This window comes from Carassius auratus, chromosome 39 (assembly GCF_003368295.1).
Source record: "Carassius auratus strain Wakin chromosome 39, ASM336829v1, whole genome shotgun sequence".
Taxonomy (NCBI): Eukaryota; Metazoa; Chordata; class Actinopteri; order Cypriniformes; family Cyprinidae; genus Carassius; species Carassius auratus.
Window position 1 is genome coordinate 7,570,908 of NC_039281.1, and position 18,267 is coordinate 7,589,174.

Below are 18,267 nucleotides of genomic sequence, written 5' to 3' on the forward strand. Positions count from 1 at the left end.
GTGCCAGGCTTTTAGAAGATTCGTCTATAGCTCTTTTCAGCACAAAAATGTTTGGACATATTTACAGAATTTCTTTCCAGTAGTTTCGGCAAATATATGAAAACATTTAGACATCACTTTTTTTAATAAAAAAGGGCACATAAAAAGTCTGAATTATTTGGTTATTTAGTTTATTTATTTCATATGCAAAGATGTTAAACCAAGCATTGCAGTGGCTAATTACATTGAAGCTTTAAAGGAAAGGTCAAGCAAAACCCATAATTTCACTGAAAATGGTTTGTTTGGCTGCAGAAAACTTTTAAAAACTTTTAAAATTAGGCTATGTCATGACCCGTTTAAGGCCAAGAAGGCTTTTACATCATTAACTCCCTTAAAGACATGGGCCGTTTCACAACAGAGGCATACAGGAGCATTGTTATTTTTTTTTGGTGTTGTGATGGTATCTCTAATGGCCTGTCATTCACAGCAGTTACAGATAGCATTTTATAGCTTTTATAATATGTTGCAAGGCATTTTTGTTGCGTCAGGATTGCAAATAATCAATGATTAACTACAGAGCATTCAATTTCGAGAATGAACAATGTGCTATAAATGCTTCCCAAGCTGTATTTTCAGTTTCCATTTATGTTTTGTAAGATTTCTTTATGCTTCTCAAAGCATCGGTGAACATATGGTCTCGTATACTTGGAGTCAAACAGGCTATCGAACAGTCATGTGTGCATGTAGATTATACAATGAGGAAAAAGGGTCAAAGCATCAGTATTTTCGTGGCATCTTGAGAAAGAGCTGCAGGGGTTCTGCAGTGATTATACTGACCCCCATTGTGCCCCAGTGGAATCTGAAAGGGTGTCGCACATAAAGCTAAAAATAAGCGCTGCAATGTATCCTTCACCAGCTATGGAAAATATTTTTCACAGCCTTAAAATGGTGTTCTTGAGACGTGTTGTTCAAGCTTTAGTACGTGTGAACAGATTCTGACAGCATTGGTCTGTATGTGGAAGGGTCAGTTACTACTTGCACACTTCCTGAAACACAGCTTTACATTATAGATGGAAAGGCCATCATAGATGCTTTCACCCTCACTGAGCATTCCTTACAGATGACTGTAGTTTAAAATAAGGGTTGTTTACACTGATATTGATAACTTGATGACTTGCAAAGTGACTTTCAAAGTTGTACGTGTCCTTGCAACCTTGCTCCTTATGTTGCTAGTGCCATAATCTATGGCTGATGATATATGGGGCAACTTTTTGAGCAATGTTGCCATCAACGGGTATCCAGGTGAGACATGGGGCATGTGACCGATCTAAAGTATTCAGATATAAATTTTTACCAATTCGTAATGGGAAAGCGCCCAAGCAAACATTGCTAAAAAAAAAGTTGTCCCGTGTATCATCCGCCGTACCATTTGAGCTGAAGAGCCACTAAACTCCAGTGACTATCCTTCTGGAGCACATTGGAGATCGCTCATTGATTAACCATTGTGGGATTCAAACTTACAACCTTTTGGTTTCAAGTGTAGGTCTTAGCAAATAATAGATAAAGAAGCCTTCATATATGCTTTCACCTTCACTAAACGTTCCTTTAGTCTGTTGTTCATGCTGATATTGATAACTTGATTATGTTTTTGAATAGAGTTTACATTTGTACAGAAAATCTTCGTTTCGGCATGCATATGAAAAATACATTGCTGTGCAATGAAGTTGTTTATGTTCAATCCCTGGGAATCTTACCAGTTGAGCTAAAGAGCCACTAAACTCCAGTGACTATCCCTCTGGAGCACAATGGAGATTGCTCATTGATTAACCATTGTCGGATTCAAACCTACAACCTTTTGGTTTCAAGCTTAAATCTTCAATCACTATGCACACTACAGTTTGAGGACTGTGGTATATTGTTGCATTGGAGATGCTGGGACCTCCTGCACAGATCTGTGTCAGCTCAACACATTTGAGTGTCTCCCTTCTGGATCGAGTCTCCTAAGTTTCCCATGCACTCTTGTACTGAGCCATCAAAACAAGTGCAGTGTTGACTCGACTTGATCTCTTGGCCCATCTGGGCAGCCATACATGGAAAGTGTAATAACTCATTTCTACTCCTCTTTTTAAGCTTTACCGCAGGCATCCAGCTACATTTATTGGGTTTCACCCTTCTTTCGACATCCTACAACCTGGACATGTCGAGAAGCAGGCATAACATGATGGGAAATTTGATACTCGCTGTGACCAAGCTATCAGAGTACTTGCAATGAGGACATCCTCTGTATGACTCCGCCATCCTCTGTATCGCTCTTGTTAAATGAGGTTTCTAGTTCTCATATTACCTCATCAAAATTACGTTGGGAATGATAACTCAGTCATTGCATCTGAAGTGGAGCCGCCTTATTTGGTTTCCTGCTAATTTATACACTTGCTCATCCTTAGAACTGTAAACGTAATCCTGTGGTAATGATGCAAAGAAATTTATATATATATATATATATATATATATATATATATATATATATATATATATATATATATATATATATATATATATATATATATATATTATAACCGCATAACCGAAATAAAATGTTTAATTTAGCCTCAAAAAAATAGAAATGAAGTTATTTATGTAATAGTGAATATTCAAATAAAAAAATATTTTCATATGTCACCCTGGAGTTGCTGGGGTATATTTGTAGCAATAGCCAAAAAAACATTGTATGGCACAAAATTATCGATTTTTCTTTTATGCCTAAAATCATTAGGATATTGAGGATCATGTTCCATGAAGATATTTTGTACATATGTACCTTAAGTATATCAAAACTGAATTTTTGTTCAGTAATATGCATCCCAGATTTTCAAATAGTTGTATCTCGGCCAAATATTGTCCGAAGGATTATTTATTCAGCTTTCAGATGATGTAAAATCTCAATTGTGAAAAATGTACATTTAAGACTGGCTTTGTGTTCCAGGGTCACATATAAACATTTAAATTACAAGACCATTTTAAATCAACTTTAGCCCTTCAAAAAGTAAGACCATAAAGATTAAATTCGGATTTTTCAATTTCAATTAAATAAAAAAATATATATATATTTTTTTTTAGGTTCAAGGCACACTAAAGACCAAAAAAAAACGTAATTTGTTTGAATTTTGTTATAAAAGTGACAGAATCTGAAAGTGACACAAAGAGTCATCCAAATGATTATCCCACATTTCAAGTCTTCTAAAGCCATATGATGGTTTTGTGTGAGAAACAGACCAAAATGTAAGTTGCTAGTGAGCAGGACAGAAGAATCAATGAGTTCTGAATTAAATGGGTGAGTGAATGATGACAGATTTAAAGATGACATCGGTGACATTATGCACGTATTTATGTGTCATTTCATCAGTCGGTGATTCTCTTCACTGTAAACGGCGGTGCAGTAAGGCATGAAGAATGCCTGTTGTTTGGACAGTAACAGGGTTATATAAGAGTCTAACAGGTGTTTGAGTTGGGGAGGGAGGTCTCTGTCTGTGTGTGTGTGTGTGTGTGGAGAGACGATTGGCCCAGAGCACTAGCGACGAGGCTGCGTCAGACGGTGGTGTATTTAAGCGAGGGTCCAGCGTTTCCACTGCAGCACTTCTTTAGCAGAGTGCTTGAGTCCCACACACAGGCAGACGGCACATACAGGACTCCGCAGAATGAGCGCCGGCAGCCTGTGTTTGCTCTTTGACCTGCTCATCCAGACTTTAGCACCTCAAAGTGCCCAGTTAGGATAACCTTACGCCCAACGTTAACAACCAGAACGGCTCGCCGGCGAGAACCAAAGCGAACAGCATGGCTTGTCAAGTCCTTCTCCAGAGGTAATGTTTCAGAGGAGAAAATCTCTAGGGATTCAGTGGAAAACAAGCTGGGGATGTTGCGAGAGAGGCTGTGTGTGAAGCTCTTGAGGTGGATTGATGTTTTTTTTTTTTCTTGTTTATTGGTTTTGGACCAAGGCTGCTTGTGACGTTCACTGCCTCTCAGAGCTCTGCTCACTTACGCAACATTGCTGATGAAATACGATTATTTGGTAAAAACGAGAGATGCAGGTTCGGGCAGAATTGTGAAACTGATGGATCACTGCATGATGCAGCATTTAATTCACAAGCCAAGAGTGTTGTGTGTGTGTGTGTGTTTTGGCCACTGCTGCTGATAAAATGACACTGATGACGTTTACAGCTAGCGTTAGCATGAATTTCATTAAAGCATTGTGTTATGGGCTCTACTCTAGTGATACCAGAGGTTTTGCTGATCTTAAACAGAGCAGAAAGCCTTAAAGTCATGGCATTAAAGTGTTGCATGCACTGCCAAACAAAAAGAAACAGTATTTCTGTCTGGTTTTCCAGTACAAATATCTAAACAGCCTTAAATGGAAATATGCTTACAAAAAAATCTCAAGTGAGATTTGAAAACTAGTTTTCACTTTTAATCAAATAGAAAAAAAGAAATTTTCCATTTGAATCAATTTCTTATGTAATTTTGCTTCTGAAGTAAATGTATCTTGATTTATGAATCTGTAGGTATCTGCACTGGAAAACACCACAAAAATACTAAATCACTTTTTTTGCACTGTGGTCAGAAGGTACTGTACAGTAAAAGTTGAAATGTAATGGAGATATATTGGAAGTTAACACATTTTCTTCACCCAGGACATTTACATTTAGACTTATTGGGTTGACATGTTGAGTACATGCTGACTTATTTGGGATCCCTTCAATTTGGTCCTTAAAAGTTCTTTACTTTGTCTTAAAAAGGTGTTTAAAAAGTCTTAAATTGTCCTTCATAACCTGCAGAAACACTGAATATGAAAAAGCGCCATTGTGTTGTTTAACTAGATCACATTTTATACACTTTGAAGAGAGCTGTAAAATGTTTCTGTCCTTTGCTTCACTTAAACTGATTCAATCCCTTTGTAAAATGCATGTTGATGTGTAAAGAATGGCACTTTTTTTATGTGCATAGCACAATAAGACCAGGAAGATTGTGATGCTCTGATATATTGGTTACAATGTAGGTCTAATTCATAAATGGATTCATAATTTTGATTTTATTTTTTACTCCGTCAGTATTAGCCAAATGTCTCTGTTTCATGAATCAGTATAGTTTTAATGTTTCTCAAGCTGAATCATTAGCACTAGAGCTCAGGTGAGGTCTTGCAGAAGAAATGAAATAATTAAGTTAAGTGAGATGATTAATTCGGTCTAGGAGTTTTTACTGTGTCGATTTAAGACTTTTTACTTTTTTCAACTTTTTCACTTTTTAGTTGATTCTACTTTGTATTTGTGACCTCATAAGGTTATACAGGCAATCATAGAAGGTTAAAAGACCACCAAGAGTTAAGTATTAGTTTTTTTGTGTGTTTTTTTTTCTTAGTGTAAAGAGCATTTTGAAGAACCTATAAAAAAAAAAAATCTTTTTTTTTGGAACGGAATTAGAATTAGAATTAGAATTAGAATAAAGTATTAGCTGGTCATGTGACTGTATCTTATATTTTTCTAAAGTATTATTCAATATTTTAGGAGGGGATAATTAAGTGGAAATTTAATTTCATGGTTATTTTTTTACATGAAATTATGAATGAGAAAAGAGATCTCAAAATCTTAAAATCATTTGCAAAAACTGACAAAAAAAAAAAAAATGAGAGAGTCTGTAGTTTGTAGAAAGTTTCAGGATTTTGGGATGACATGGGTTGGACTCAAGCGTTCCTAGCAGCCTAGAGAGCCTAAGGGGGGAAGACATTGTACCGTAGACCACCCAGCTGCTGTCAGAAAACACGGGAACTCACACTTGTCATGTTTCTGCACACGCTGGTTTGCGTGTGTGTTTGTGTGCTGATGTGAGCACCTGCTGTATCAGTCAAGGCCTTATTTGTTCCTACCCCAGAACCTGACACGGGTGCTAACAAGTAGCGGGCGGCTAGTATTATGAAAGTAAGCATTCCTAGCATGTGTGAATTTGTTCATGGGACAGCAAAGTCACCCTGCTCTCAGTTCCTCTCAGATTCCCGCTTCCTGACACTCCTGACATCTCCTGTGGCCTTTACAGGAAATGAAAAAACATGTTTTTCTGCAGTGTACATGACTCGTTTGTGAAATGTGTGCTAATTGATTTATCTTTGCCCCAGTGGCACATAAGCGTTATTATATAAGGATGCTGGGTAGGAAAACTCATACAGTTAGTCATCCTAATGTTTCCTCCTTGTTTCCTCTCTTTCCAGTTCGCACATTTCTTCCATCAGCATTCTTCCAGGATCTGCTGCGTAAGTGTCTACTTTTTCGTTTTTTTAATAGATGCATGTGAAAATAATTCATTCCATTTTATTCTTAGAAGTCTTGTCTAGAATTATATAGTTTGAGTCTTGTTTGTTCGCCTTTCTTTAACCAATAAGTCCATTTGAAGTTAAATTTAACTGACGTTAATTTGGACCATATGCAATTATCCCCTGGTCTAAATCAGATTTGTTGACTCAAAAGGCCACTGGATGCAATAAACAGATCTTTTAGGTGGACAGAAGGCAAAATGTAGCTGAACAAATGTGATTATGGTCTTAAAAACAGATAAGGAGGCCATGAGAGACCGTCTCGATTTTGTGACTTTGTGAAAAATAGAATAGTGCCATACATTGTTGACTTTCCCCTAATTGTGTTCATAATGGAAAAAAACACCGTCACATAAAGAACAATAAAATAATTTCATTCAGTAGCTTTTAGATACTGGCCAATGGCTTTTCAGCTAAGCCTTGGCTATCAGAAGCATATTGTTGCAGCAGGAAGAATATTATCCAATTTTGAAATGGCCTCAGAGCAGAAAATACATTAAAGAAACTGAACAGCTTGAGGAAAAACTAGTGCATCTACTCATGAAATTCTGCAGCATAGCGAACAATGAGCCACAGCACAACAACTCCTAATGATTTATTTGCCTAATTTTGGCACCCACAGTGATTGTGACTCATCACGATTATATCAAATTTATCTTGTGCATTTTTATTAAATTATATAAGCAGGCTACTTTTTAAAATAATCACAATTTCATAATTAATTCTTAAGAACTTAACCAAATAAATATTGCTTTAAAACATGCAAGTAATAAAGGGGGTAAAATGCTAAACAAAAAGTACCTTAAGTATCTGAAAGTTTACAGACAATCATAGTTATGGGTTTTTCTTTTTTCCTCATCATTATTGCTTTTTGATTATTACTGATGAGAACATAGTGCATTCACACTAATGCACAGATCTGTTTCCACATGTCAAATGTGTTGTCCTAAAAACAAAACTGACTGTTTACATTAATTTCGTATCAGATTAGTATTCAGAGATTCGTTTAACTGCAGTCGTGATCAAACTACTGAACAAGCAAGCGCAAAGCAAACGTGAAAGTCTGTCAGTGCGTGCATCTAATATGTACTGCATACCAGACAGCACAAGTAAAGTCAAACACTGTAATAACGGGAAGTGAATGCACACATATCTCACAGCAAACCTCCTGTGCAATGAAGCACACAGTGTGCAATATGCGTGAAAAAGACATGCTTAGCATGCACAAATCTTGTTTTTCCAAAATGTGCACAGATCTCGGATTTAAAAATAGTGTGTGCATTTTTTAATAATTGCGTGACGTCGGTAGGCTATAATCAATTATGTGGTCTATTACTGCATCGATGCAGAATCGTCCATGTCCGTATCATGATGAATTTCAACACCCATATTGGGTGTCAGAGTACTGAAAGTCTAGTAAGCTCAAAACACTTCTATTTTCAGACTCAAGAATCTGAGGTGCTCAGACTGGAGGGTTGTTTTTTAGGATGTTGAGCTTGTGGTGAAGACTCCTTGGCTGAACTTGTTGAATAGGTCAAATTATGATAAATATGGGTACTGCGTGTTCTGGTCTCGATGGGAAAGTTGTGACAGATGCCCTGAATGTGTGTTTATCTGCAGTATAATCCAGAGGAGCATCCGTGCTGCAGTGGAACAGCACTTGTTGGATTTACAGACGTCTATTGACAAGGAGCTCGGCAGCTATGAGTGTCAAGCGTTGGACTCCAAACCCCTTCAGGGGTGAGTTTGACAATACACACACCGACCCTGGCATTTATATGCATGAATCTGATGTTTGAACATTGATGTTTTGGCATAACGTGTATAAACGTGAATCTATATGCATGTTCCTCCACAGAAACAGCCCTCCTCAGAAGACACCGCGGTCTGAGGAGCATGAAGATGTGCGGTCTGAATCTGAGACTCTCTCTGAGGTTACAGAGGAGGGCCTGCCAACAGAGAACAGCGAGGTAATGTTCGGGAGTAACTAGTTACATGTAATTCATTATAAAAATGTCATCCGTTACAGTTACTGAGAAAAAGAGGATTTTGTGGTGGCCGTGGCTTTAAATCTAATTATAATCTCAATTCAAGTGATTAAGGCTCTACTGTAAAGATAAACCCTTTCAACCTTAAATGTTTTAAAATGATAAACGGTTGAAAACATTCGTTAGAAATTATGAAAAGTAATCAAATGTTAAAGAGCTCAGTTACATTAATAGCGTAGTAAAAAAAACAGTCTTAAGTCATGTGGTATATTTATAGCAATAGCCAAAAAAAAAAACATTGTATGGGTCAAAATTATAGATTTTTCTTTTATGCCAAAAATCATTAGAATATTAAGTAAAGATCATGTTTCATGGAGATATTTTGTAAATGTCTTACCATAAATATATCAAAATTAAATTTTTTATTAGTAATATGCATTGCTAAGAACTTAATTTGGACAACTTTAAAGGTGATTTTCTCAATATTTAGATTTTTTTGCACCCTCAGATCCTTTAAATAGTTGTATCTCAGCCAAATATTGTCCGATCCTAACAAACCATACATCAATGGAAAAATGATTTATTCAGATGAAAAAAAAATTGAGACTGGTTTTGTGATCCGGGGTCACAAATGTGATTTCTAGATGTGAAAAAGTTATGCAAATTAATTATTTATCCTTAGTCATTATCCTGTAAAACACAAACAACTGGAAAAGTCATGAAGATTCATCGGTTAAAAAGAGCAATCAGCTCTAAACATTTCTGGAATTCTGAAAATTACTAACTTTAATTCAAATTATTTTAGAATGCACTTCGATTCAAATATTTTTTTAAAAACAAAGCTAGGGCTAGGGGTCCTTTGAAGATTGTTGTGGACAGTTGGGGGCCTTAGAGTGGAAAAGGTTGAACATCGCCGCATTAGATCATTTCTGTAGTCTACAACAGTCCTCGAAAGTGTTTAGTCGTTCAGCTATCAGCAAGCTCTGTAATACCTCCTCCTCAGCAGAGGGTGAAACAAGGGCCTTTCTGTCCGACAAACACACCATCATCTGTTCTCAGCAGGCGCATGCAGTCGTCTCCCGTTTAACACCGTCCTGGAGCGAACGACTCATTCCAGATAAAGCACTTTCCCCGAGTATCTAATGAAGTAATGAGATGAGGCTGGTTCAGAAGAAGAGCTGATGATAAAGGTTCATGTCTCCTGACTGTGAGGTGTAATGAAGTGACGAGTACCTTCTCTTCCCTTCACAAACACGTGCCTAAAGTTCTTGTGGCCTTGCCACAGGTTAGGAACATATGAACTGGATCGCGTTCTTTTAATAGCCGTCCCTGAGGAATGACAGCGCCACCTGGTCAACACAAACCCTCCTCCTCCCACTCCTCAACGTCATCAGCTGCCGACCTTGAGTCATCAGTAAACTCAACTTGATAGTTTTGAGTGTTCTGATGGCTTTGAGAACATTTGTCAAAACGTGTTATCTTTTTCAGTACAATCACTGGTAATTACTCTCCTTTTCCCTGCAGGAATCTCAAGGCTCTCAGCTCGGCAGTCCCGTCGCGGAAGAAAGTTCTGGGATGGACCTTGACACGGAGACTCGCATGGACACTGAGCATCTCAGCACTGAAAGGTTCGATTGGAAGCGTTGAGATGTGATCACAATTAGAGTTGCACATTTTTGGGAGGAGGAATCCTCTCATTTCATTAGGAATCCATGCATCTGGAATTGTGCCACTTGTAATTTCCTCGTGCAGATTTCTCAGTAAATTTCTAGCTTCTTTCAATATCATGTTGTTGCATTCAAGAATGTGCCACAGTTATGCATTGTAAAGGCCAAAATTATCATCTTTTATTGTCAGTTTTCAGGTTAACTGCTGTCATGGTTGAGTAAAAACAATGCATGCATGCACTATATTTTTAGTGGCATGGGCATTTGGGTGCCACAGATATTTTCCCCCTTGAACCCAGGCACGCTTGAATGCACGCACCTTGCGTGAAACACCACGCTTGAATGTACTGAGGCATTCGCATCTGCGTTTGTGTCCTCACGTTGAGTATATTTCTGGACTTCGGCTTTCTAATGAAAAGGCTGATTTGAAAAGCTTCCAAAAATAACATTTACGAGATTGTTCTGTTCTTTTAATGGATAATAATAATAGAAATGTGTAGCTAAAAATAGCTTGGAATGTCAAATTGTGTTCTCGTAATAACTTTTGTAAGCCTGTTACTCTTTACATCTGATAAGCGAGTCTGTATGGGATGTGTGGGTGTGACTAGTAAAGTTTCAATACACTTTAAGCTGGCCATCTGTCTTGAATTGTCTTCCCTTGTTTTATGCCCTTAATAATAGACTTAATATTTTTTTCCAAGAAAGATATTTAAAGAGCTCTATAATTGACATGCGTGAAGGGAACAGATCACACAGTTGTCATCGCCTCACTGTGGAGTTCATAGTCATTTGTTTCCATCTTCACACAGACTGGAGAACTACCCAGACGACGAGCAGATGGACCAGGCTGATGTTATCCCCTGTGTGAGTATTTTGGCAAAGCACCAGGATTCTGTCTGTTTTTCTGCACTGCAAGAATCTAATCAAAGTCCCTCAATGACTCTCAGGAGCCCGGAGACTGTGACCTGAACGCTAATACTGAGTCCTCAGAGCCAGCCAGAAGCATTCTCTCAGACAGAGAACAAGAAGGTAACTATCTCTGTTATTATTTCTCTATAAAAGATGATAAGTCTCACTGTATGGACAGCTAATGTTTCCATGTGAGCAAAAAAATTGGCCCCTATGCAAAAAAATATATATAATAAAAGGTTTTCCCGGTCTCAGAATAATATGAAAAAATATTGTTTGTTTGATTTAAAAATTTGAAATATAATCCAATTAAATAAATATGGAGTGTCATTTATTATTGCCGTCCAGTTTGGTTCAAATTGTGGTGAAGAAAGCACACACTTGATATTCAAGCTCATGTGAGACTGATGGGATGTGGTTTATACAGAGGTTGAATGTTTACTGCCCTGTGAATCTCAAGAGAGACTACAGTGCTAAAATAGACAGAGTAAACCATTATTACCCATAAACCACCAACATATACAGTTCTGTTTTCTCATGTATGTCTTGATGTATGTAAATCATAAATATGGTTCATGTGGTCTGAGTGAACGCTAGTCATGACTCATTAGTATTTCAGCCATAGATTCACAGCATTGTGTGTGTGTGTGTGTGTGTGTGTGTGTGAGTGTGTGTGAGTGTGTGTGAGTGTGTGAGAGAGAGAAGCTCATAGCTCACTGCACTCTTCCGTGCTTGTTGTTATTTGGTTGTCACCCTTAACAACATTTTTGGATGCATTTATTGCTTCCCAAATGCAATTTCTTCCAAGTCAAGTATCAGTTTGGAAGCCCAAATGGAAATGAGCCTCTTCCTTGATTTTGGGGGAAATCTGTGGAATTTCGCAGAAGGGACTTAAGTAGGAAAATGCATATTGCACGAAAGTAAGAGTATTAAATGTACTGGTTGATGACTTGTAGAGTACTTGTACAAAAGCAGTTTACTTCTGCAAAATTAGGACGGATTGCTTTCATACATATGACCGTCATCATCAATTGGTTGCTAACGTAGTTATAATTGTTATAGCTATCATGCTAGGTGTATCATTTTGATTTGCAATCCACATGAATTCTCCGTTCCAAAGATTCTAACAGAGACTGTTATTCACTCAAATCCAAATTCACCTCTGACGTCAAATGGATTGAAAATGCCTTCTGTTTCAGAGACTCTGACTAACCCTTCGGCTCCTTGCATGCACCCATTTGGTCCTGCTGACTCCATCTATTTACCATCTGCCATCAGAAAATGCATCAGCTTTCTCCTGTTCGCCCACCATGTCAGACATCTAGGCAGAGCACATTTGATCGGCTTAGTTTCCACAGCAGGCTCCGGTCCAGTACATTCTCTGCCCTTTCGACTCAACGTGACTTCTGCTCGGAGCATGGTTCCCGGCTTAAACAATGGCTGCTGTCTTTGCAGATGTTGCAACAATTTAAATACTTTGGCTTCAGAGTCTGTGTGTGAATGCTTGACTGAGTGGATGACGTTCAGCTGTGTGCACCATTACCCAGAAGATTCACCCGTTTCAGATTTCATCCATTTCCACGAAGCAATCTGAGAAGGTTTTGGTTTCCATGTAGCATCTCTGACCTCTTTAGACGTTGGGTTTTTATCACAAGCAACCCAGGCCTGTTGTGAACTTCTACCTCTGGATTGATGTGTTTGCGATTGAACTGTTGGGTTATGGTGATGATATTGGTTTTTTGATGCCAGTGTATGTGTCTGTGTGTCTTTGGCAGACCCTGTGCCGGTGTTCATGTCATGGCAAGAAGAGACCGAGTCAGGGGAGGCCCAATTGTCTCCGCTGGCTGGCCGTATGATGCCCCCACCTCTTGAAGAAGATCCTCAACCATTACTGGCCCGGCGGTTTCTGGAATTTGGCTACAGTCAGCGGTTCTTACAGCAGGACCACGATGCCTCATCCTCCACCAAAGCTTTGCCCTGTGGGAGGTGAGAAGGGAGAACACAGACACTTATGAATGCTCAGATACACTGACAACCAAACTCACGCTCGTGTCACGTCTCTCAGGCCTCGCCGTGCTTCCCTCTCTTCCAAAGACAGTCTGAAGGGAGACCCCGTTTCCCAACAGTTCACCAAGAAACTCCAGAACCTCAAGAAGAAGATCAAGCAGTTTGAGGAACAGTTTGAAAAGGAGAGAAACTACAAGGTTAGAATGATTTACATACACTAGTGCTCGGATGTTTTCTCACTGATTCTGCATTTATTTGATCCAAAATACACCTAAAACGGTAATATTGTGAAATATTTTTACGATTTGAAATTATTTTTTTCTATTTGAATATGGTTTAAAACGTAATTTATTTCTGTGATCAAAGCTTAATTTTTGTGAAGCGTCATATATTCCTTCAGAAATCATTCTAATAAGCTAATTGCTGCTTAAGAGCCATTTATTAGCATAATTAGTGTTGAAAACAGTTGCATACAGTTTTCTTCAGGATTATTTGACGAATAGAACAGCATTCAGCTGAAACGTAAAGCATTTGTAACATAATTAAGAACTCAGAAAAATGCTTTCAATTTCAGATAAATTATGTTCTTTTAAACTTTCTATTCATCAAAGATTGGTGAAAAAGTTGTGCAAAACTGTTTTCACCATTGATAGTTATAATAGCAAATCAGCATATTTGGAGGATCATGTGACACTGAAGACTGGAGTAATGATGCTGAAAATACTTCTTTGCATCACAGGAATTAATAAAGAGTTTGTACTACGTTAATGTAGTTTAATTAGTTCTTTAACTTTTGACCTGCGACACTATATTTCTCAGAGCATACCCTGCCTAGCAACATAAATAATAACCGTTTAGATCTCTCATTCAGCCATAAAGCAAAACCTTTGCATTGTGACAAACGGCACGATCCATAGTGTCATGCTCCTTCTCAGTTTAACTGACATCACTGTTTGTTGTTGCAGCCGTCTCACGCTGAAAAGGCCGCTGATCCGAAGGTGCTGAAGTGGATGACCGACCTGACCAAAATCCGCAAGCAGCTCAAAGGTGAGAGTGTCTGTGTGGGCCGGAGGAGTGATATCTGATGTTATTGGGCAGTCTCGGTCTGGAGAAGTGCACCTTACACTGCATCTCTGTAGAGACTCTGGGGCTCTCTCTGTCATGGGACCACCCTCATACTCTACTGGAGAGCCCACGGCTCAATGTGTTTGGCCCCGCTCACTTCCCATCATCCATTTCCATTTGATTCCCCCCCATCAGAGGTGCACTGTCGTATAAAGTCTCTCTTTCTCTTTAACTAAATCAACTCGGACGGCCCGCATCAGCAGGACGACAGCAGCACCTCTTACCCAAAGGTTCCCTGAGGCACCAGGCCGTGCTTCAGTCATACCGACGCCACTCGCCCTCTTCCTCCGTCCCGAACACACCCCATTTTACTCTGTCACGCCCCCTCAATGCCTCTAGACAGGCGCCCCACTTCTGTAAGTACTCTTAAGCAGCAGTAAGTAGACTTGAGTTTCTCTGCTCTCTCTGTGTCCCCCTACGGGACGCTCTCACCCACGTGTCTCCGCTTCTGTAATCATCTGAGGTCTATGTTTATGAGGAATAACAATCAGGTTCACGGGCTCACAGGCTCCGGGTCGAAAGCTTCTTTGTTCCTCTGATAGTGTACTTTGTGAGGTCATCAGTGCACGACTGATGGCCTTTTCATAGTTTTTTTTGTGATGCTGAGATTTGGTCGATCACTGACCTTGTATTTCGTTCGGCTGGTGTGGTGTAATCCATCCGAAATGTCTGCGGCGACCAGCAAACCTTCTGGTCTCTTTAATCGGTCTTTGTTTTCGTCTCTCTCCCCCAGATGCCAAACACAAGGCTGAGAGTGAGCTGACTCCACAGACGCGTCCACGCAGTAACACTCTGCCCAAGAGCTTCGGATCCACGCTGGATCAGTCGGCTCACGAGGACGCTGTGGAGAGCGAGGCACGGGGTCACCGGCCCACAAGAGAAGAGACGCTGGAGCTCATTCTGCACTGCATCCAAACCAAGAGAGCCGAGGACGGCTGGCCAGAGGACGTCCGAGTGAGTTCCAGCTGCTTAAACCTTTAATACGCAGCTTTGATGCATTACAAACTGATATAATCTCAGAAGTTAGATTAGGAACATCTAATGGCTCGAATGCATTACGTGACCTGTGCACAGATTTAGGATGAACTCCGAGCTGGTCTATAGATTTTGAGTTGCTGGGTTTTAATGAATAGTTTTTTAATAAGGCACAGACTCCAGTTTTAGCTTCAGACCATGATTCAGTCCACTTCAAGGATATCAAAGCTATGATCATTTAACACATTGTTTATGTCATCGTGTGTCTCCTAGTAATGAGGCGTACACTGCTGCCCAAAAGTTTGGGATCAGTAAGAAAGAAAGACGTCTCTTCTGCTCATCAAGGCTGCATTTATTTGATTTAAAAATACAGAAAAACCTGTAATATTTTGAAATGTTATTGCAATTTAAAATAACATCTTTCTGTTTTAATATACTTTACATTGTAATTTATTTCTGTGTTGCACAGCTGTATTTTCAGCATCATTCCTCCAGTCTTCAGTGTCAGGAATCATTCTAATATTCTGATTTATTATTATTATGAGTAAAAATGTTAGGAACAAGTTCTTCTGCTCAACCTGTGATTCTTTTTTTTCTGGATTTTTTGATGAATAAAAATGTAAAAGAACATCATGGAATTTTTTTAACAATTTTTTTTTCATTTTTAACAATTTACTACCACTTTGTAACACTTTATAAAAGCATGAATTTCTTTCAAAAAAGGAAAGGATACAAAATTTACTGCCAGAAAATATTTCTATTTTAAATAAATGCTGTTTTATTTTTTTACTTTTCATATTTATCAAAGAATCCTCCAAAAAATCAAAAATTAAGCAGCACAAATGTTTCCAACATTGAATATAAATCAGCATATGATAATGACTTCTGAAGATCATGTGACACTGAAGACTGGAGTTATGATGCTGAAAATACAGCCTTGCATCACACAAATAAATTATATCTTAAAATATATTAAAACAAAAAACTGTTATTCTAAATTGTAATAATATTTCACAATATTACTTTTTTTTTGATCCAATAAATCCAGCCTTGATGAGCAGAAGAGACTTCTTTATTAAACAAGTCATGAGTTTATCCAGCTGTGATTCAATTTGACAAGTTATTATGTTGCTCTTTACAGAAAATGACAAAAGAGCAGCTTGCCAGTGAGAAGACAGTACTGCAGAAGAACCTTCTGTACTATGAAGGAATTTATGGACGCCCAGTAAGTGTCTTTCTCTCTCTCTCACACACACACACACACACACACTTCCTCGTGTATGCAGTGCTCTGACAAAAGTGTCTTTTCCTTGCAGGTGACCCGAGAGGAGCGCTTGATCGTGAAACCCTTGTATGACAGATATCGTCTGGTCAAGCAGATGCTCACCCGTGTCAGCATCACCCCTATCACAGTACGACACCCCGTTCCTCTTATTTAACCACTTCCACATCAACCTTTTGAGTATTCAGTGTTATAAATCATTTATAACTAATGTTTGCAATCTGACACCTGAAATTAATGCGTTCTTGAGCTGTAATGGGATCTAGTGTTGTTTTAGGACTGTATGGTACGCTGGCTAGACATTTAGCACAGAGGAAGCTGAATAACTAGGATCTCCTCTCTCTCGCACAGACTTCTCCCTCCAGCAAACGACGCAATCAGATGCTACAGCCCATCATTGAGGGTGAAACTGCCCACTTCTGTGGTGAGATCGAAGAAGAGGAGGAGGAGGAGGGCAGGGGCCAGCAGGAAAACACAGAGATGCAGACTAGCGAGGGTTCGGAAATCATCATGGACCCAGTAGCTCCGCCCACTCAGGAGAACATCCTCACCTCTGGGAAGATCAGTTTTGATCTGCGTCTGTCCAGTTCGAACGCCTCCTCGATGTGAGTGTGAACCAGAAAAATGCCGAATTGAGATTCACTTTCTTGGATGTAGAATGGAAATCCTGTGTCATATGGATTTAAAGGAACAGTTCACCCAAAAATGTAAATGTACTCACTCTCAGTTTCTTCATTGTAACAGATTTGGAGAAATGTAGCATTTGCTCAGCAATGGATGCTCTGCAGTGAATGGGTGCCGTCAGAATGAGGGTCCAAACAGCTGATAAAAACATCACAATAATCCACAAGTAAACTCCGGTCCATCAGTTAACATCTTGTGAAATGTAAAGCTGCGTGTCTGTACGAAACAAATCCGTCAAGACATTTATAACTTCAAACTGCAAATCCTTTCTCTGTAATATTGCTTTCTGCCATGAAAAAGTTGTCTGGTCTGAATCCGGAGAGAAATATGCACAGCTCAAGACCTGATTACAAAAGTAAACATGTTTGAAAGGACAACGGGGAATAGATTATTGTGATGATTATTGTGACACTCATTCTGACGGCACCCATTAACTCCAGAGAATCCATCGGTGAGCAAGTGATGCAATGCTACATTTCTCCAATCCTGATGAAGAAACAAACTCATCTGCGTCTTGGATGTCCTTGAGGATGAGTACATTTCAGCATATTTTCATTCTTATGTGAACTGTTCCTTTAAATCTGAAGCAGTGTTGAAGGGCTTGAAATACCGCAGGTTTTCGGTTGAAGGTGTAACCTACACTGGCAGAATGAATGACACCTTGATTTACGTGCATGCAAGTGTACCCACACAGTCCCACTCTTTATCAGATACTCACGCTCTTTTAATAGAGCTTAGCAGAGACCAAGTCTGGAGCTGATCCCGTTCAGGAGTGTTTCGACTGCACAGTTTTCTGTTGCTATTATATCAGGAGAGTAACAGCTCCATAAATCAGCACCTGTATCCCACAGGCCCGAGCTCCTGGAGCAGCTGTGGAAGGCCAGAGCAGAGAAGAAGAAACTGAGGAGGACCATCAGAGAGTTTGAAGATGAATTCTACCAACAGAATGGCAGGTAGGTCATCACTGTCCAGCCTCGCTCTCTTATCGTCTGTATCGTACTTTGCAGCAGCATTGTAAAACAGAAAAAAAAATCATGTTTTTAACACCCTGTCTTGTAATTGCATGTTCTTGTTTTAACAGGTTGTTGTAATTTTCTCAATGATATGTTGCATAATCGCACACTTGAGTGATAAGAGCCTCCTCGGTTGCTACTGTAAACACTAAGTGCACTTGACCCTCAGTTGTTACACAGCTCTGTAGAACAACCGTTAACTTGGCCGTGTCTTATTGCACGCTCTGCAAGACAAGGAAATTCACTTGACATGACCAGTGGTTAAAAACGAACATAAATGCAT

General features: G+C 39.1%; 1 protein-coding gene across 3 annotated transcripts in view; it reads left to right on the plus strand.

Annotated features, from left to right (window-relative positions):
- The window catches only part of LOC113057832 (protein FAM13B-like), a 43,543-nt gene that overhangs the window by 23,313 nt on the left and 1,963 nt on the right, over positions 1-18,267 (plus strand). Inside the window, exons 8-22 of one of the 3 annotated variants that reach the window (XM_026225367.1) lie at positions 6,233-6,274; positions 7,955-8,074; positions 8,193-8,304; positions 9,847-9,950; positions 10,799-10,853; positions 10,937-11,018; positions 12,674-12,884; positions 12,964-13,102; positions 13,871-13,952; positions 14,231-14,386; positions 14,764-14,984; positions 16,147-16,230; positions 16,322-16,417; positions 16,639-16,892; positions 17,823-17,924. In XM_026225367.1, coding sequence (XP_026081152.1) covers positions 6,233-6,274; positions 7,955-8,074; positions 8,193-8,304; positions 9,847-9,950; positions 10,799-10,853; positions 10,937-11,018; positions 12,674-12,884; positions 12,964-13,102; positions 13,871-13,952; positions 14,231-14,386; positions 14,764-14,984; positions 16,147-16,230; positions 16,322-16,417; positions 16,639-16,892; positions 17,823-17,924 — 1,860 coding nt within the window. The remainder of the gene's footprint in view (positions 1-6,232; positions 6,275-7,954; positions 8,075-8,192; positions 8,305-9,846; positions 9,951-10,798; positions 10,854-10,936; positions 11,019-12,673; positions 12,885-12,963; positions 13,103-13,870; positions 13,953-14,230; positions 14,387-14,763; positions 14,985-16,146; positions 16,231-16,321; positions 16,418-16,638; positions 16,893-17,822; positions 17,925-18,267) is intronic. The other 2 variants (XM_026225368.1, XM_026225369.1) reach the window with 2 other exon arrangements.